Here is a 21,392-nt window from a genome sequence, read left to right as displayed (position 1 = left end):
GATTAGGTTTCGGAACCTTCTCCTGCATCAGTCTCCTCCACCTCCAAAGAACTCGACCCTGAGTTCTCATTTGGATAAAGAACACCATCCGCATGATACTCATAGATGTCAGCCACATTAAACGTATGAGAGATGTTCATGTTGTCTGGAAGATCCACCACATAAGCATTGTCATTGAGCTTCTGCAGAATCTTGAATGGACCATACTTGCGAGGCTGAAGCTTGCGATAAGTACCAACGGGAAACCTTTCTTTCCTGAGAAACACCATCACTTCATCTCCTTCTTTGAAAACCTTGAGCCGTCGGTGTTTATCTGCTGCTCTTTTATTCTTTTGTCCAACTGCTTCCAATCTAGCTCGGACTGCTTCTTTAGTTTCCAAAATGTCTTTAGCCAAAGCCTCAGCTGATGCACTAATTCCGGGAGCTTTTGGCAATTGAACTAAATCGACCACATGCTTCGGGACAGAGGTATACACCAAAGAGAATGGTGATTTCCCTGTTGCAGAATGTACAACACTATTGTAAGCGAATTCAACCTGTGGTAGAGCTAAATCCCACTGCTTCGGTTTATCACCACATACACTTCTGATCATGTTACCCAGCGTCCTGTTTGTCACCTCGGTTTGTCCATCACTCTGGGGATGAGCTGTAGAGCTTCGTTTTAAACTTGTTCCAAACATTCTCCATAATGTAATCCAGAAGTGACTTAGAAACTTGGTATCTCTGTCTGAAACTATGGATTTAGGAACCCCATGAAGACATCTGGCAGGATCTATCCATGGATTTTGTGTTGGGATTACCAAGAACACAACGAGGTGTGGATTCTGCCAGATGTCTTCAGGAACAGATAACGGCATGTAAAGACCTGTATTCTGAGCTTGACCCTTTGAAACCTGACATATATAACACCTTCGAACAATAGCTCCAGCGTCTCTCTGAAGATGCAGCCAATAGTACCTTTCCTCCAAGCTTGCAATAGTCTTATCCCGTCCCAAATGACCACTAAGGCCTCCTCCATGCAATTCTCGAATCAACTTCTCCCGTAAGGAAGAACATGGAATGCATAGCCTATCTCCTTTAAAGAGGTAACCTTCTCGAATATGAAAATCCGCCGAAGGATGCTGCTGACTGCACTTGATCCATTGTTCCTGGAACTCAACATCTTGTCCATACAACTCCCTCAAAAACTCGAAACCGACAACCTCCTGTGCTAAAGTAGTGAGCAGAGAAGCCCTTCTACTTAAGGCATCCGCAACCTTATTAAGCGTTCCCGATTTGTGCTGGATGATAAATGGGAACTTCTGTAAGTAACTTACCCAACGAGCATGCATCTTATTGACCATCTTCTGGCTGTGAAGGAACTTGAGAGCTTGATGGTCCGTGAAAAGAATAAACTCACGTTGAACTAGATAGTGCTCCCATTGTCTTAGGGCTCGAAACACAGCATAGAACTCCTGATCATAAGTACTCCATTTCTGACGTGCTTCACTTAGTTTTTCACTAAAGAAAGCTACAGGTCGCTTCTCTTGTGACAGTACAGCCCCTATTCCCACGCCACTTGCATCACACTCTACCTGAAACACTTTATCAAAATCCGGCAATGCTAATATTGGAGCAGTACAAAGCTTCTCCTTAATTAATGCAAAACTCTTGTCTTGATCTGGACCCCATTGAAACTTCCCTTTCTTCAAACATTCAGTAATAGGTGCAGTAATGGTACTGAAGTCTTTCACAAATCTTCTATAGAAAGTAGCTAAACCATGAAAACTTCGTATCTCAGTTACTGATTTAGGGACAGGCCAATCCTTTATGGCACTCACCTTGGCGTCATCAACTTGAATTCCTTCTTCACCAATGACAAAACCCAGAAATAACAGCTTATTGGCACTGAATGTACACTTCTTTAAGTTGATGTACAGCTGGTTTTCTTGTAGAACCTGCAAAACCTGTTTTAAATGCTCCAAATGATCATCCTTGGTTTTGCTGTAGATCAGAATATCATCAAAGTAAACCACCACAAATGACCCAATGAAAGGACGGAGAATTTGGTTCATTAGTCTCATGAAAGTACTAGGAGCATTTGACAACCCGAAAGGCATCACCAACCATTCGTATAATCCATCTTTGCTCTTAAAAGCAGTCTTCCATTCATCTCCAGGCCTGATTCGAATTTGATGGTACCCACTTCGAAGATCGATTTTTGAAAACACCTTTGATCCGTTCAGCTCATCAAGCATGTCTTCCAACCGAGGGATAGGAAATCGATATTTGATTGTTATCTTGTTGATGGCCCTAGAATCAACACACATTCGCCACTGGTTACCCTTCTTTGGAACGAGAAGAACCGGTACAGCACAAGGGCTCATGCTCTCACGGATTAACCCTTTCCTTAACAAATCTTCAATCTGTTCCCTTACAATTTCGTTTTCCTTAGGAGTCAGTCGATAGTGGGGAAGATTTGGTAGACTCGAACCCGGAATCAAGTCAATGTGATGCTGAATATCACGCATAGGAGGTAGATCATTAGGTAGCTCATCTGCAGTCAACTCTTTGAAGTCTTCTAGAATCTCTAACACTTCCTGTGGAGTTGTAGTTTCTTCTGTTATAGCACTCATCAACCCTTTGACCACCACTGGATAGAAACAATTTGTCTCTTTAACAGCTTCATCAAGCTCTTTGTCGCTCTCCGTTAAGATCAAGAAACTTGACTTCTTTTCCTTCGCTTTGTTACCAAAATCCTGAACAGGAGCCATAGCAATTTTATGAGTTCCCCACGTAAACATGATCACGTTGTCTCGTCCTCGATACGTGATGTCGTTATCATACTGCCAGAGACGCCCAAGGAGAATATGACAAACATCCATGTCAAGAACATCACAAATTATCTCTTCTTTGTAGTGTTTTCCTATAGATAAGGGAATCCTGCAAGTCTCGCTAACCCTCACTTGTTAGCATTTCTTGACCCAACCAAGACCATACGGCTTTGCATGACGAGTTGTGGGTAGCTTCAAATATTCCACCAGCTTTTGAGAAACTAAATTCTCAGAACTACCGTTATCAACAATCACGTTGCACAATTTGTTTTGAATAGAACAATGCGTTCTAAACAGATTCTTGCGTTGTCCCTCTTCTTTGGATGATAGCAAGAGTCGCTGGAGTACAATACTTATCCTCTCTTCAGATTCTTCTTCAGCAAACTCGACCCCCTCATACTCCTCATTCCCTGCGAAGTCGTCATCCTCCTCTTCCATTAAAGCTGTAGTCCTCCTACTCGGACAAACATTTGATTTGTGACCTTGTCCTTGACAACGGAAACACTTGTCGATGGATGGTCTCGCATAAGTGTTACTCTGCTTTTGGATTGGTGTTTTATTTTGATGAGCATTATTAGGACCATTGTTAGAACTTCCAGCTCCTTTGTTGCTAGTGTTTGGATCCCTGTTAGCTCCTTTGTTGCCCGTGTTTGAATCCTTGTCTCTCTCTCCAGTTGGTTCGAAACTGTTCTGAACCAAGGGCTTCCTGAAGGTTGAGAATCCCCGAGATGATTTCTCCATCAATTCTGCTTTCAAAGCTAGACTTGAGGCTTCTTGCACTGTCCATACAGTCTGTAACCCTATTTTTCCTTGAATAGACCCCTTTAAACCACTGATATATCTAGCCACCTTCTGATTTTCTGATTCATTCAAGTCATTACGTTCAGAGAAACGTAAGAATTCAGCCGTATAATCTGTCACTGATCTGTTTCCTTGAACACAATCAATGTACATCTTGTAGAGAATCTGTTCGTAATCTTCCGGTAAGAAACGCTCCATCATCAGTTGTTTCATTCGACTCCACGTTCTAACTGGACCCTTCCTCTGTTTTTGTCTTTGGAGAACTAGTTTATCCCACCATACAGCAGCAGTCTTCTTCAATCTGATTGCCACCATCTTGACTTGCTTAATCTCTGGGACACCCATAACATCAAAGAACCGATCAACATCAATTTGCCAGTCCAGAAATTCCTCTACTCCCATAGTCCCATAGAACAATGGAATATCTGCTTTCACTCGGTAATCATGATTGTTTCGATTCCCTTGTTCTTCATCTTCTTCTTCCAAGTCCTCCTCCGAGCTGGAATTGTCATCAACAACAACACGATTTTGCCTGCCTTGTTGTCTATTGTTTACACCTTGCTGGCGGTTGTTTCCACCTCGCTGGACTCGGGCTGGTTCCTCAATGACCGGATTGTTTCCAACCTGTTGGTTTGGATTTGGTTCCCTTCGTTCTCCTCCTCCTTGCATTGCGTTAGCAATCTGTTGGGGTAAAGCCGCAACTTGATTAGTCAACGCTGTCAGCAAAGCTCCCAAAGCCTCAATATCTGCTTTGGTTGATGGTTGATCACCCATGGCCGATCAAGCTTCAAAAAGAGTAGGAGAAGACCTGCTCTGATACCACTTGACGCAGTCGGAATGAACTAGGTTAACAAGCGTTAACTCTAGATTGAAAATCAAGATCACAAGTGTTGATCTTGATAGAAAGCTCTGGAATCCACCAGAAAGATAAAGAGATAAACTCTAAAACTTTGATTGATAAGAATGATAATAATATTGTGTCTAAAACATATCACCTAGGGTTCTTTATATAGAGAAAGCTAAAACATAGAATAGGCAATTCCCAGAAAATAAGTAAAGTTACTAGAATCCTAATAGAAAGAGAAAAGAGGAAAATATCTAGAAATAACTTGTAAGCTAGACTGGATTAGGTTTCGGAACCTTCTCCTGCATCAGTATATATTAATTTTAGTGATGTCAATAAGAGTAACACATTGAGTGGTAGGATATTAGCAGCAGCCTAGCTTTATATTTGAATAAAAAAACAATTGTTATTATAATATAAGTAAGATTATAGAAAGACAAAAAGGACGCTATAAGTCTAGTTTGAATAGAAGTTAAGTAGAGAATTCACTGAACACTTTTTGTTGTTGGTTTGGTTGTAATCCACTTAATGGTATTTGATTTTTAGTCCCCTAAGGCTCCTAGATATAATTCCCTTTGTCACAGATTATATAATATTCCTCTGAATGAGATTCACTTCCAAGGGAAGTTTATATACAATCATCATCTCTACCACAAATATTTTTTTCTTTTTCGACGGAGTTTGTTTACCAAAATTCAGATTCATCTCATGATTTACTAGAGTCATATAAAATAATGATTACTCGAAATCTGACATGTAGAGAACCGATGACTCCACAAAAGAAAACCAATATCTGATTAGATATGAACCCTTTTTTTTTTGTCAACGTTTGGTTATGACAAAAAATGCGTACTCTAACTCTAAAATCTAAATCTAAATCTAAATGATGGTTTCTTCTTCTTATGCCACTGGAAGATTCATATTCGCCGGCACGTAAGGAGGAACCGGTGACGTCATTAAAACTGTTGACTGACTCATCCAATGAAATCAAATCAACATTTGCCTGTTTGTGACAAATGTGGGCTTTTCATAGGAAAAAGGGATACAAAGATAATGGGGTGGGTGGATTTTATCATAATGTCATCGCTCATTCATGCCTATCTCCATCTTATTCCAGAAACGGTACACGTTCTTGCTTGGTGTGAACACAAAGCAACATATTGGTTTGTAACACATATACACATCCGCATTAGGGGTGAGCAAACGAAATTGATTCATTTTAAAAGATTAAAAGCATATACTATTGAAATACACCAATCCATCCTGTTTCTAGGCATTTGACAAGCCTACACATATGGGTTTGTTTCTGTTCAAATAACACTAAAAAATTGCAGCATTACCAGTAACATTACTAACATGTTTCCAAGACTTTACCCCACTTTTGTGCTGGTGAATGGTTCACCGATTCCCCCTTTGATCAGTCGTCAAATCTCCAACCTGAGAAACACAGCGAAATGATAATGTCATAACAGAGTAAATTTTCAAAAGGAACGCAAATAGAATTAGAAGTCATAACATAATGATTATAACGTCATAACAAAGTAAAAACTATTAAAAGGAGAAGCCAATAGAATTAGAAGTCGAATATCCTTGCTTTTAGTCACGAAAGACGTATTAATGGTTGGTGTTAGTAGGCAGACAATCAAAGAGGACAAGAGTTTGAGATTTAATCATTTGTTTAAGACAACCAATGATACGAATTCTAGTGTCTGAAGGAGCATAACCCTTGGATAGGTGTCGGCCATCAATAGTGAAATTTGTTATAATGGGCAATGAAAATGATATCACTATAAAATGGGTCCTAAGAGAGCAACAGAGGGAAATGGGAAGTAACTATTTGAACTAAAGGAAATGCAAAACTAGAAGATACGCATCCACTATAAGCATGTATTCGTCGGGTTTCTTCTATAAGGCTATTGCATGAATGCTGAAGTAATTATTATAAACCATTTGTGAGGTGTAAAAAGTATTTCAACTTTTACAGGTGTTCCCTTTTGTTAGTAAATGCTCCTACAATGGGATAATTGGTCCAAATGTGACAGAACGAAAGCAGTACATGATTCCAGACAAGTGTAAAATTTATGCTTTGTGCAATTATATAGTCCAAAATGCAATTCCATCATCATTATAATCGATATGCAGAATGAAAGCGAGCAAATTTTAGCTTTCACCTGTTAATCATGGGGGATTTCTGAAGACAATCTGACATTTAAATGAGTTGTGCCTTTTTAAGGTCGGACACAACTCCTCTGTCTTGGCTGCCCCTTTCATTGTAAACCACCTGCAAACGTAGCACATGAAGAATAATTCAATTTTGCAGATTGGAAACAAAACCACTATTATGTTTTTCCGATTTTTCTGTCATTTACCGCACCTTATCAATGATCCCGTATTCAACAGCCTCACTGGGACTAAAATATTTAGGGCGTTTCATATCAGCTTCAATCTGCTCCGGGGATTTACCAATATGCTTTGAATACAGCTTGACCTTGAGCACAACATTACATAGAACAGAGACACAACTTTTCAGATAAGTTTTACGATAAAAGTGAAAGTATCGGAAAGAGAATAATAGCATGATTTTGCATTCGCTAGCAAGCACAAGTGATGCATATTAAGATGTCTGCAAGTATAGACCCATTGCCTAGATGTTACATATATTTATATTTCCCCATATCACATATACAACTGGACACTATTGCATCAAAAGAGTCAACACTTATATTTCACTACTATGTCAATTTCTATCAAGTTTATCTTCTCACCATTTCTGTCTTTATGTGCTTGATTTCTTTCCTTGCAATCTCAACATCGGTTGCTTGGCCTTGAAATCGAGCAATGGGCTACAAAGTTAACATACAAGAGAAAATATATGGATGAGTAAAAGATGCACGAACAGAAATTAGGAATCATAAGCCTTAGTTTCTTCAAACTCGAATAAGAAAAACAAAATCTTCTAGGGGAGGGAATAGCACCTAAGATCTAAAAGAAATGATCAGAAAGAACCTGCTTTATCATAATAGTTGATGAGGGCAACGCAGAGCGATTTCCTTTTGCACCAGCAGTCAGAAGTAAAGCAGCTTCACCCCAAGCATTCCCGACGCAAAGAGTAAAGATTGGTGGTTTGACATACCTGAAGTCAAAGATAAGATAAGAGTTCATTGGTGCATGGGTAACTGGTTCGTCTCCCCAAAATTGGCCTGATATGGAAACTGTCTCCAAGTGCAATTTTAAATATTTGGGAAGGCAGTTTCATGATTCAAGTCCAGTTACCAGTACTAGTAGGGAAAAAATAAGTGAAAGAAGAAAGTACTAGAAAAGGAATGAAGATCAATTACCCCATGACATCATAGATTGCAAAAGCCTCAGTATCATAGCCCAACTTTTCACCATTCTGAAATGAGATAAGATAAATTCTCTTAAAACACTTTAAATGAATAGCTAATGATTTGTAGACATTTCATCATTCATTTGGAACAAACACCAGTTTCAATTTTAATACTCAGCATGCGTTGATAATATGATGAACTCTCCATTTGGAAGCCTACCTTGGTTGTCCCTGTCGAGTTTATGTAAAGGTAAATAGGCTTTTCCTCGTCTTCATACTGAAGGTAAAGAAACTCTGCGAGTATCAACTCAGTAACTGAAGGTACAAGAGACATTCCCAAATATACAATTCGGTTTTTGAACAAATATGATGCCAAATCCGGAGGAGGTTGCTCGTGTGCACTTCCCTTTGAGAAAGGTATAACCTGTTGATAAAGAGGGAAGCACGATGATAAGAATCAAAGAAAAAAAAAAAGGGCTCACCAACAGTCAATTGATCAACCATAAATTTCAGCACAACTAAGATAGGTAAGACAAAGAAACTGTATGTGAAGAATACAAAAGCCTCCAAATCCTCTATGACAATTGACAGCCAAGGATCCTGATCATAATCAGAGAACTTGATGCATACTGTAAGTAGCACACACTAAGAGAAACCTGTGCCACATAATAAGGGACAAATACTCAACTTCTTCTTTACTAGGCAATCACATAACACAAAATTTCTTCCAAAACTGCACTACATATCTTCATACTCAACCTTCTACATGTACCATCTCCTATCAATTAAACAACAGTAATGAATGAGCATTCTTTCAAATCTGACCACACATATCTAGAGTCATTCTAATCCATTGATATCGCCGATTCAAAACCAAGTAACAACCGCTGGTCAAGTATGATTCGACCAATACAATTTCTGGAAATTCACTACCACAGAAACATAAAACTCAGCTATAGAAATGAATGAGCATTCTTACCCCTTGCAATCTAATTGCCTATATCTAGAGTCACTCTAATCCATCGGTTCAAAACTAAGGAACAACAATTGGTGTCTCAACCAATACAATTTCTGAAAATTCACAACCACGGGAGCATCGAGCAGAAATACCAGTTACAGCCACGAAAAACCTAAGAGTGGAGACCTCAGCTAATCAAGAAACGATGTGAAGAGTATAAAAATTCAAGTACCATAGTGACAACTCCGCGCTTAGGTTTAGAGCTGGACAAATTTAACGGATTAAGCGATTCCGAACGAAGCTTAGCGCCGCAAAAGTCACTAGAGATGCTTCCTCCGGTATACGACGAGAGAAAGCCATTAGAGAGAGAAGCTCTGAGAGACGAGGATGACGAAAATCTCGCTTTAGATCTCAGATTACGTGTAGAAGACGGGATTATCGCTGACGTACGAGCTCGGAGCGTTGTGAAGCTCGTCGCAGTCGCTGCTGCTACCTCCATTTTTTCCTTTGTTGCAGAGAGAGAGAGAGAAAGAGAGAGAGTGGCCGATAGACCCCGAAACGATAACGACGATCTGTATCAATTCGGGCTTCATAATATTATTAATGGGCTCAACAATAAGCCCAATAGATTTTTTTCCTGGAACAATTCTGGTTTGTCGATTTGAACCAAATCAAACCGGAGTAAAACCGGGATTCCCATTTTTCTAAAAAGTATATAATTTTATGAGGCTACCAAACAAAAACATCTACTGGCCACTTCAGAGAATCATCTGTCGTGTTCTGTTTTTATATTTTTCCTCAGATTTTTATAAACATGAATGAATAGAGAGAGCATTGAACCTGAATCGTTCGACTAATTCTCAGCAAAAATGCGATCACTTCACTTAATCGTCTTCATCATTATCAGTAAGTAGGAATCTTTAACGATTCTTCACAAGCTTGTGTTTTCATACTGTGAAACTAATCAGAACTTTCTTATTGGCTATTTATCACCTTAAAAAAAAAGGTCTTGTTAAAGCTTCGAAAAGCGACGATGGGTTTTGTTCAGCGCCTTCGATTGTTGAATCGGATGAGAAGACGAAACCCATTTATTGGAAAGCAACAAATCCAACTCTCTCTCCTTCACACCTCCAAGGTTTTTTTTATATCTTCCCTTAAAGCACTCGTCTCTAGCTTCGTGTCATTAAAGTTTGATCCTTTTGTTGGTTAAGTTCCATTACTTTTTTGTTAGGTTAATTTTGCGAGGTCTTAGTGAACAAGGTTTATTTTGAAAGTTAGGATTAAGTTGAATTAGTGTTTAATCTGAGAGGGTTTCTGGCTCATGCCTTGCAAAAAGCTTTTAACTTTTGCTCAATTAGGTGCTGACATAGAAGCCATGGAAGAATTCAAGTTTCAGTTCTGTGGATAGAGAGATTAATTGTCTCTTTCTGATAGTTGTCACTTTGTGTATTCAGATGGGATTTCTAATCACTTTTGTAATTGAGAGTCCTGCAATTGGATCTTCGTCATGTTTTGTTAAGGAGAAATGTTTTGATTCTGTTGTTTTGTAGACTTGCCCGGTTTCACAAGAAGTGTATACAAACGAGATCATGCGTTGATAACACCGGAAAGTCATGTATACAGCCCTTTACCTGACTGGTACATAACACTCTTTTTAATTCCCCCCCCTACTTTTCTCAATTTTGTAGCTACTAGAGTCTGCAAGTTTTTCACTTGTTTGTTTCTCAAATTTGCAGGACAAATACATTAGGGGCATATTTGATCACACCGGCAACGGGTTCCCATTTTGTTATGTACTTGGCGAAAATGAAAGGTCTGGAACCAATTCATTCTCACAAGTGATGAACATCAACTTCATTGGATTATTGTCTTATAGTCTTCGATAATTGAGTTACTCTCTAGTTGTCAATGTAATCTTTTAGGAACTAGATTTGTGTCCTTGAGTGCGCTGCTGCTACACCAATCTCATTGTTATTAGAAGAATATCTTTTTCCTGCTTCGCGCAGAACAAGTCGAGTGATTAAGGGTTTAAGGATTTGCTGTATTAGAGGGTCTTTCCGTAGGATTTGGTGATCATCTAGCTGATTTTATTGTCTCTTGCAGAAATGTCAAGTTCAAGTTTGCCTCCACAAGACATAGAGCGGTATTGTTACTTATATGAGCTCTCTCTTTAACATCTGTTTACTACACTTATGATCTACATTCTGCTTATTAACTCCTTTCAATATTTTGGAATTTTCTTCAAGTCTTGTATTCGTGGTCGAGGGTGCTGTCACACTCACTAACACATCCAGTTCATCAAAAATATTGACGGTATGATTTGTATAAGAATTATTTACGGAAGTATTCTTCCGATTACATAGTCTCTACCCAGCTTTGATGGTGAATGCTTGCAAGATTTCTCCACTAGTTTTTCATTTTTGCTGATAATCCTATTTTTCGTGTAGGTTGATTCATATGCTTACCTACCTCCAAACTTTTATCATTCCCTGAACTGTGATGAGTCTGCAACACTAGTTGTCTTCGAGCGGAGGTTCTTCTCCTGCCCCTTAATATAACAAGAAATTTCAGGTTTTGCTTCAGTTTATAACTTTAAAACTTCTCCTATACTGCTACATGTCTAGGTATGAACATCTAGGAAGTCACACAACAGAGCTTATCGTTGGCTCCACAGACAAGCAACCACTACTCGAGACTCCTGGTGAGGTAAGTGTGCAAAAGTTCTCCATCTAAAATCTTACAGTTCACATTGTCATACAAGTTCTAGATCCTACATCAGTCATCTCTAAAGATCTTTGTTTCTATTACAGGTTTTTGAACTGCGGAAACTTCTCCCTATGTCCCTTGCTTATGACTTCAACATCCATGTAAGCACTTCACTTGATCGAATGAATCCTTTCACTTTTGGAGACATGGAAACTTAATTACTGTTGTGTCTGTCATATGCAGATTATGGATTTTCAGCCTGGAGAGTTTCTCAATGTAAAGGTACAGAACTGTTTAGCTTCAATGCTTCATTACCATATGGATCTTGATACCATCCGTTGTTCGTGATTTACTTTCTCTTGTTATATTTCTATTTCAATTCAGTCTTCTCATATTATTCTGCAATGTTAATAGGAAGTTCATTATAACCAACACGGTTTGTTGCTTCTGGAGGGCCAAGGCATTTATCGCTTGGGAGATAACTGGTACGCAAAGCTATACTAATAAATCAAAAGTGTGGATATATAACTTCCACAAACACACACATGCACAACCAAGAACCTTAGTTTTCTGCATCAGTCATGTAATGTGATCAGAAGCATTTTAGCAAAATCAAGCTGCTACCACAGCTACATTCCACATGATACAAGAAGTGGTTATAACTTTTATGTGATCTTCTCTTTGAATAGGTATCCAGTTCAGGCTGGTGATGTCATATGGATGGCACCTTTTGTTCCTCAATGGTAAGACACTGCCCACAACTTGAGTTTATACTCTGTTTCAAAAAGTTCTCAAACGTTTGCAAGATTCAAAATTTCTCTTGGTACTGTGTCTTGACTACCTGAAAGATCATTCGACCACACTTTCTCAGATAGTATTCGTTGTGTCAGGTATGCTGCACTTGGAAAGACGAGATCTCGATATCTGCTGTACAAAGATGTGAATCGGAATCCTTTGTGATCAAAAGTCTTATAGGACTTGGTGGGAAGTTTGATGGGATCAAGAAGATTTCTATGTAAAAAGAAGGTTCTTTGCAGTAAAAACCAGAACCTTGTTGTTTAGCTTTCTGTCTTAAAAGCCTCATGTCTACTCTTAACCACTAGCTACTCGAGTCTTACTTGTATGGGAAAAAATCTATTTTAAAATGCCATATCTTTGTTTCAGCAACTGCGATTACTCTACATGATCTGTATTTGCCTTAGACTACATGATCTGTATGTGCTTTGCCTCTTGTGCAATAGTGTCGACACCTTATTTACGTACCAACATTATTTTACAGTCTCACTGAATAGTTACCACAGTGTTATAGTACTAAATAAAGCTATGTCCATAGTCAAACTTGATAACAAATCTTTTTCTATGCTAGGTCCCAATTTTATTTGATTCTTCATAAAACTATTAATATAATCTTTCTTGATAAGATCAATCGATATAAATTTGATGGGAGAATTATTAAAAACGTAGTCCACCACCAGAACAGCCGCCACTTCCACCACCAAAAGGACGTCAGGTTCACCACCCTTCCCTTTTATCCTCACCGACGGTGACTCTTGATGAGGTCACCACATCCCCTTTTCCTAAACCGGAATATTATGATGAGTCTACTTGTCTTTACTCGTCCTAATTAAGCTCTTCCTCTCTTTATCTCTCACTCACTACCTTTTTATAATGTACTTTCTCTAAAGCTATAACTAGTGGTCTCGACATAAGTCCATGGTTCCCACTTATGCAATAATTTAACACAAGTGTTTTGTGAATGCGTTTATGTATATGTATGTAGTCTTTAATTACAACCTTAATTTATGAGAGACAATAAAAAAGTACGAAAAAGGTTGCCTATAATTTGGAATGGCCCAAAGATTGTTTGATTAATTAGTTCATAATTAATAAACATGTTCTCCATAAAACAATAACTTCTTTACAAGAATTTATAACCTAAACATGTTCTCCATATTTGGATGCTAATGTGATCGACTTGGGGTTGAGAATGACTGTATTATACTAATATACATGTGTAATAAACTAGCTAGAACCCAAATATGTTTCATGAGGAATTAGAGACACTAGAGTCTCTAATGTTATCAACATCTCCTTTCTTCCAAAACATAAGATAATTCGATTATTACACCTAATCTACCTATGTGTATCTTTTGACTGAATTTTAATTTCTATTCACCGGCACTAATATATATATATATATAGATCAAATGTAAAACCAAAGTTATGTTTTTTTTTTTGGGTTAACAACGTATGTAGTGAGCTCGAACGAGCCAACTACGAAGAATATTGTTTACTAACCTGAGGCGTTTCGGTGCTAAAGTCATTTGCAAAACCAAAGTCATCGTTTGCAAAATTTAATAATTTAATTCAACATTCTCTTACGAGTAGGTTTTGTTAAAGGATTTATGGTTAAAAATTTACAATCATGGATGTCTTTTCATGTATGGCAGACCACCTTGGTTTAAATTAAGTTCCATGACATATCTAACTTTACATGTTACATCAAAATTATTTTGTTTTTATGTCCAAAAGATTAAAGGTACATCATATCGTTTGATATATAATTAAATGCGGAAATATTGTTGACAATCTTGTTGGGTACTAATTTTTGTTTTGAGTGTCTTTGATCACTCTCCTTTTAAATGTTTTGTAATTGATTTGAACTTTGCAATAATCATAGATTTTCTGTTTGTTTGTTTTCCTTTAATTATCTTGCAACCAAACTTTGGTCAGTACTAGGCTAAACTTCTTGTGGTGGACTGGTGGGAATTTTATAGAGCCTAGGATAAACCAAAATAAAATTAAAACAAATGAACTAACCTCTTTATGAAGACGTTAAGGCACTACTCTAGCTAGGGTTCAAATAAGACAAATATATAAATGGAATAATTTGATCGTTTGGTATAAATCAATCGTATTGTTTGCATTAGGAGTTTCCACCATAATAACTAAAGAATAATCTAACGTTAATCCAAATTAGGAAACCGCAAAACGATATATATAGTAATGTTGTCCAAATAGTAAATACCTGTACAAATCAATAAAGAACTTCTTGTCCTTTGACATACACCAAAACCCATAAGTACAATCACGAGAAGAAATAAATTCCTTAGATGTAAAAAAAACATAAAAATAAACAAATCCTTAGATGTGTAAAATATAGATAAATATACATTAGAAAAACATATCATACTAAATAAGAGTTTAAACACCAAAAAAAAAAAGAGAGAGAGAGAGGGAAAGAAAAAAACATAACAAATTAACAAGCGATATTACACAATCAGCACCATATTACCGTCATCAAATTTTTAATTTGACATTATAAAACTGACTTATTACAACGTAATATTGGTTATGGTCTGATGGTCATACATTTTTGTTAATTAGTACTCACTACAATCTTCACTTTGCGCAGTTGTGTAATTTAGAATTCGTTAGTATGTGATTCGATAAAACAAATTAGTGAAAAAACGTATATATATTTGGTTCATGTATTGCAAGTTTAGTTGACTTTTTAGATACAGTTATACAAATGAATCGTGTCCATCATCGTAAATAGGAGTTAGGAGATAGAATATTCCTATATTCGATTGTTAATAGAATGTCCAATCTGGCAACCTAAATTAATCATTTGCTATATAGCTTGTAACTTAGAAGTCTAGAACATTGAAATGGATCTTGTCATTATCACATTTAATAGGGTAATGATGATGTTATAATGATGATTTCACTATTAAATGGTGTTTCTTTTTATTTTCTTAATTTCTAAACAGATAAAATTTGTCATTCTTAACAATGTTATATATTATTATTATTGGTATCTTATATCTTATATAATAAAGTAAGGTTTCTACAAAATCCAATTTCTGAAAAGCTGCCATGTGTTTCATCATCTTTCATAAACTATTAAATTTTAATACATTAAGTCTATTAATTAAAAAATTACCAAAGATCTATGTTAAATACATAGCAGACAATTATACAACAATTATACATTATTAAATGTGAAATTAATTTCATAGTCTTTTATTTGTATTAATAGAGTATTATATAATTTATTAGATGTTTGAAAAATATTAATAGAGTATTATATAATTTATTAGATATTTGAAAGAAATATGAAAAATTATGTGAAAGTTGAAAATTTATATTAAAAGTATTAGTATTAGTATCTCATTGTAAAATTCGTGAACCAGAATTAATCTAAGACTCTATGTTTATAATAATGGATGAATGCAGAACTCATGCTTTCGGTTCATGGACCTGAATATCAAAATAATCTTTAAAAAAAAATATTATTAGCTTTCTCTGTATTCGAAATTTCTAAACAATCTTATAATTACTTTCGTTTATTTTTAGTGAGTGGACAATATCAGGTCATCTTTGGACCATGATAGCGGTGGAGTGGATTAAAAACGTTTGGTAAAGCTTTAACTTTGTGGTGTTATGTTCATTTTCAAATGTCAAACTCAAATCTTTGATAATAGTTAATCTATCTATAAAACAAGATACATTTTTTTTTTGGTCAACATACAACAAAAAAAAGATACATATATTTGATAACAGCAGCCTTATTAGCAGTTTTTAGAAGAGTATCTTAACACTAAAAAAAAAAAGTAGGAGAAAGATTTATGATCGGTTCTTATTTTTAGATGTCTTAATAAATTCTCTTGCCACTGTCTATCTATAATTAATTTAAGAGAATTTGTTAAAAATGCCCCTTTTGATATATTCTTTTTAAAAATATCCTCTTTTCTGGCCATTTTTATTTTTGCCCTTTTTTAATTTTTAATGATCATTTTACCCTTAGATGAAAATTATTTTATTCAATAAAAAGAAAAACAAAATTTTCCCGCCAAAAAATTTCCGAAATATTTTCCCGCCAAAAATTTTTCGAAAAAATTTTCCCGCCAAAAAAATTGTTGTCAAAAAAATTTTGATAAAAAATTTCGACAAAAAAATTTTCCTGCCAAAATTTTTCCCACCAAAAAAAATTTACAAGGTTTTATAAGGTTTCTACCTTATAAAAGCCTTATAAACACCTTATAAACACCTTGTAAAGGCTTTTACAAGATTTTTTAAAGAGTTTTAAAAGGTTTTTTAAACAACTTGTAAACGCTTTTACAAATTTTTTAAAAAGTTTTAAAAGGTTTTTAAAAGGTTTATAAAAGGTTTTCAAATAGTTTTTAAAAAAAAAATTTAAAAGGTTTTTAAACACCTTGTAAACGCTTTTACAATGTTTTTAAAAACCTTGTAAAAGTTTTTATAAGATTTTTAAAAGGGTTTTAAAAGGTTTTTAAACACCTTGTAAACGCTTTTAAATTTTTTAAAAGCGTTTACAAGGTGTTTAAAAACCTTTTAAAAGCATTTACAAGCTTTTTAAAAGCATTTACAAACTTTTTAAAAGCATTTACAAGGTTTTTAAAAGCGTTTACAATGTGTTTAAAAACTTTTTAAAAACCTTGTAAACACTTTTAAAAACTTTTAAAAGCGTTTACAATGTTTTTAAAAGGTATAAATTTCAATATTTTTGGCGGGAAAATTTTCGTTTTTGGCGGGAAAATTTTTCTTTTTGGCGGGAAAAAATATTTTTTCGGGAAAAATTTTCGATTTTGGCGGGAAAAAAATTTTTTTGGCGGGAATTTTTTTTGGCGGGAAAATATTTTCGATTTTAATGACTGTACATTCTTGTTGTCACTCAAAAAAGGGTAATTTGGTCATTTTGTATATAAAGAGGGGTAGTTTTAAAAATGGTCAACATGAAGGGGTATTTTTAAAAAGGGGTATGGAAAAAGGGGCATTTTTGAGAATGCCCCTTAATTTAATTATTTTCACAGTTTAAAATTTAATATTATAAAAAAAATATATTAAAAATATTATAAGATATCCGAAAGAGTTTCTTAACCGATGAAGCTGCTGTAAAGCACTTAAAACACATTTTTAATAATATCATTTAGTGTATTAAAACTTTTGTATATTTTCTTAATTTATGTAAAATATGTTAGAATGACATTCTTCATGGATTAGAGAGAGTGTATGTATTTTGTTAACATGATATTTTTATTTCATTTTAATTAATACATAGCTATTTTCATAGGGACCCTTTTTATAACTTTCATAAACTTAGGAAGCAACTAGCTGAATAGTCTATTTTGAAAACTTAAGTTGCCTACATGTGTCTTCATAAAGCAGTTAATAACAAGTACTTGTTAAAGTTTTGAGATAAATGGTTGGTCATTTGGTGATTTGAAATCACAAGATTAAATCTTGCATTGGGGTTTGGTGATTAATTTGACCAATAAATCACTGATAGCACAAAGTCAAGTAACGTCATTTTGTTCCTTGATAAATATATATAAACAGAAACACTTTACACGTCGATGACACCAAAATTTAGAATATATTCAAGAAGAACATCTCCAGGTGTGTTAGCAAGCAATCAAAGCATACATCAAAAGATGGTTTCTTTTTCGGATATAAGACAAATACTTTATTTGTTCAACAAAGAAAAAAAAACAAATACTTTTAAGAATATTTAAGGTGATGACCCAATCAATTAGGTTAGCAGAGACTTGACCATGGTTCACTTCACTACACTATGCATTTATACGGACGACAGAGACATGAACATGTCCCACTTCATTACATACTTTACATTATATTAATATATTCATATCTTTACAGCGTATGTGATGTGTACACATATAAATACGTAAGTGTATTTCAGCGTATGTGCGTGTTACAAAACTTATCGTTCATGCTTAACCTCTGATGATATTTTTGAATAATGAAATCTTAACGTTTACATAATTTATCTTAAATATAGACCACTGTTTCTACCTGAACAGCTGAACTTGATGGGATACATAAATAATGGCACCTGATACATACTAAAGAAACGAATACCAACTTTTTATGTTCTCTGCGAATAGAAATGCATAACAAGAATTTCACTTTCTATTGTTTTAATTTGTTTTATAATATATATTTTTGTGAATATGCTCATGAGCTGCTCCAATAATCAAATATATATTTCCATTTCAGTATCATACCCACCATATATGTATAATATATCAATCATTGTAAGATATATGGTGAGAACATAGAAGTATTGTTCGTTGGTTTTTAAAATTGCAAATTATTGGTGCGGGATTTAGCACACTCGACATACCGAACTAAACCAGAAAGATAATTCGATTATTTAATCGGGAATCCGGTTAAGAACCTAATTAGGTTATTTTAGGCCTGTTTGGATGAAGGAAGTCCAGCCTTGAGGAAGAAGAACCGACTTCCACTTCGTCTGGCGGCCGATTCGAAGAATGAAGCAACTTTCCTTATCTTAGTTCATTTGATAAGGAAAGTTAATATGTTATGTAATCTATGGACATGTATAAATAAGAGGAGACTTCCCCATTGTAAATCATCCAGTATCAAATACATTAATTCAGTTCTCATATTATTCTTAGCAAAAACCCTAACTCGAGAGATCTACCCTCTTTTCAATTTCTAAGCTTAGATCGACTTTTTAGAGAGATTACTTCCTTGAATTTGTTTCCCTCCCTAAACAAATTCATTGTGGAAACCTAGTTTCTACACAAATGGAAAACAATCTTTATTGACGCGTGTTCATTTTCATTTGATAGTTAATTACATATTTTAGCCGAATTAAGTTCAAGATAACTTAGGATATAATTTAACGTATTTAGAGCATAATTATCGGCAGGCTATAATAAGGGGGTTCTTAATTTTTTTATGAATTAATTGTGTATTGTTTTGAATATAAGGACCCATGATCTCTTAGATAAAATTTTCTCTTCCATTAATAGGTTCTTATTTTTGAAAATATTATTTTTTAAAATTTAAAAATTTTAAATAGAATAGAAGTGGTATAAATTTGTAAACATTTAAGATTTTATAAAATTAGAAAATATTGCATTTTAGTTAATTTTCAAACATACAAAACAGAATAAAAACATTAATACATATTACAACCGAAGTACAATTCATAAATGGAAAGAATGATTAATTTTAATACTGATTTGCTCCAAATTTTGCCCAAATATTCTCAACCAAATCATCTTGCAAGCATTTATTTTTTTCTCGATCACGAACATCCTTTCGATTCTTGAGCATAGTAGAGACACATGAAGGTCTGGGTGTTGGAAGCGTGTAGTCAACTTCTGAAGCTCTACTTGACTCCATTTGTGCGAATTCAGTTTCATCAAACAGAGTGTACACATCTCGTTCGTCCTCTACTATCATATTGTGCAGTATGATACACGCTCTCATTATTTTCCCAATTTTTTCCTTATCCCAAATAAGAGCCGGGTTTTTGACTATGGCAAATCGAGCCTGCAAAAATTCAAAAGCACGCTCTACATCTTTACGCACAGCTTCTTGTTGTCTTGCAAATAAAGAGCCTTTTGGAGTTTGTGGCAGTGGAATAGATTGGATAAAAGTAGACCAATTTGGATAAATACCATCCGTCAGATAGTAAGCCAATTTATACTCATGTCCATTGACACTGTATTTAACTTTAGGAGCTCAACCATGCAAAATATCATCAAAGACTGGAGATCGGTCAAGAATATTGATATCGTTTAATGTACCTGGTAGTCCAAAGAAAGCATGCCAGATCCAGAGATCATAAGAAGCCACCGCCTCTAAAACGATTGTGAGCTTTCCAGATCCGCGGGTGTATTGACCTTTCCATACGGTGGGATAATTCTTCCACTCCCAATGCATACAATCGATGCTTCCTATCATGCCGGGAAATCCGCGAAACTCGCCAATGTCGAGTAGTCTTTGAAGATCTGCTGGTGTGAGTCTTCTCAAGTACTCATCTCCAAATAAATTTACGACTGCATCTGTAAAATTTTCCAAGCATGATAGCGCCACGGTTTCAGAAAGTCGGAGGTATTCGTCAAACGCATCAACTCCAGCACCATATGCCATCATACGAATTGCTGTTGTACACTTTTGCAATGTAGACAGACCCAACTTTCCGGTAGCATCTCTTCTTTGTACGTAAAAGCTGGGCCTATATTTGAACGAGAATGCCGTGTCATTCAGCGGTTTACTTCTCTGTCACTTCCGTACTTCTGGCGCCCTGTCTCCCTGCCCTGAGTACTCCAGAAAACGAAAACGGCGATTCCAACTCCACTCTCCTCTGTCTCACTCAAGTGAATTGGTTTCGAAAGCATTCCGCCACTTTTTGGCGACGTCATAGTCAAGAAGGTTGAAACTTCCAGGAAAAAACTTCAAATTGGGAGGCTCACTGCTCCGGGTAAAAAAAAAGGGTCCCTCTTCCATTCAGAGCAAGCATCATACGTAATCGTACCGCTAATCCATAAGAAAATAAAAACCCCCCCATGCTACGGTTCCCTACGGTCTGAATCCAGTGAGCTTTCCAAAGAAGCCAAATCCCCCCAGATTTGACAAACAAGGGCTAGATAGCACCACTGTGCCATCCTCTTTCCTAAATACGCTGGGTAGCGCAGCGCATCTGTTTCGGGTACAGAGGCGACGAGGGCGAAGCAGCAGGCCACCCAACCGTGTGCACTATTACTTTGGAGCCCACCAAGTAAGACCTAAACTTCTCAAAGGCGAAAAATAGGGAGCTTCATTTGCAAGCTTATCCACAATACGAATGAATATTGGCTTGTTCATTCCAAAACGGCGACGGAAAAGGTTGGGAGGGTAAGTAGCATCCTCACTGAAATAATCATTCCACAAGTGGTCAGCTGCGACTTCTCGATTTCTTTCAATGTGAATTCACTTTTTTCTTGGTTTAGGTGGTGGTTGACTTTGGATTGGTGGAGTAAGAAGATTTTGCCATACATGATTGGTGATTTAATCGCATGTTTGATTAAAACATTCATCAAGTATGTCATCAACATCATTTTGGGAAGAAGAATGGGAAGAAGAAGCCATTGTAAAAAA

General features: G+C 35.8%; 2 protein-coding genes and 1 long non-coding RNA gene across 3 annotated transcripts; 1 reads left to right on the top strand and 2 right to left on the bottom strand.

The window, feature by feature from the left end:
* Positions 1 to 5,671: 5,671 nt before the first annotated feature.
* CLPR4 (CLP protease R subunit 4) lies at positions 5,672 to 9,314 on the bottom strand. Its single transcript, XM_010451382.3, has 8 exons — positions 8,977 to 9,314; positions 8,007 to 8,210; positions 7,797 to 7,852; positions 7,465 to 7,591; positions 7,224 to 7,301; positions 6,833 to 6,946; positions 6,630 to 6,739; positions 5,672 to 5,895 (listed from the first exon to the last, which is right to left on the bottom strand). The coding sequence occupies exons 1-7, from the start codon at positions 9,241 to 9,243 to the stop codon at positions 6,668 to 6,670; spliced, it is 918 nt and encodes a 305-aa protein (XP_010449684.2). The 5' UTR covers positions 9,244 to 9,314; the 3' UTR covers positions 5,672 to 5,895; positions 6,630 to 6,667.
* Positions 9,315 to 9,433: 119 nt separating this feature from the next.
* Positions 9,434 to 12,651, top strand: LOC104731876 ((S)-ureidoglycine aminohydrolase). The gene is made up of 13 exons (XM_010451381.2): positions 9,434 to 9,650; positions 9,751 to 9,879; positions 10,295 to 10,382; positions 10,481 to 10,557; positions 10,848 to 10,887; positions 10,991 to 11,057; positions 11,192 to 11,277; positions 11,369 to 11,450; positions 11,555 to 11,611; positions 11,694 to 11,732; positions 11,865 to 11,935; positions 12,140 to 12,193; positions 12,341 to 12,651. The coding sequence occupies exons 1-13, from the start codon at positions 9,614 to 9,616 to the stop codon at positions 12,408 to 12,410; spliced, it is 897 nt and encodes a 298-aa protein (XP_010449683.2). The 5' UTR covers positions 9,434 to 9,613; the 3' UTR covers positions 12,411 to 12,651.
* Positions 12,652 to 19,343: 6,692 nt separating this feature from the next.
* LOC147930564 (uncharacterized) lies at positions 19,344 to 20,930 on the bottom strand. Its single transcript, XR_015575625.1, has 2 exons — positions 20,060 to 20,930; positions 19,344 to 19,802 (listed from the first exon to the last, which is right to left on the bottom strand). It is a non-coding gene; the product is annotated as an uncharacterized LOC147930564 (long non-coding RNA).
* Between the last annotated feature and the right edge of the window lie 462 nt (positions 20,931 to 21,392).

This window comes from Camelina sativa, chromosome 12 (genome assembly GCF_030686135.1).
Source record: "Camelina sativa cultivar CO46 ecotype springtype chromosome 12, ASM3068613v1".
NCBI classification, from domain to species: Eukaryota; Viridiplantae; Streptophyta; class Magnoliopsida; order Brassicales; family Brassicaceae; genus Camelina; species Camelina sativa.
The sequence above is the reverse complement of the archived record's forward strand: the minus strand, read 5'-3'. Positions and strand labels throughout refer to the sequence as shown.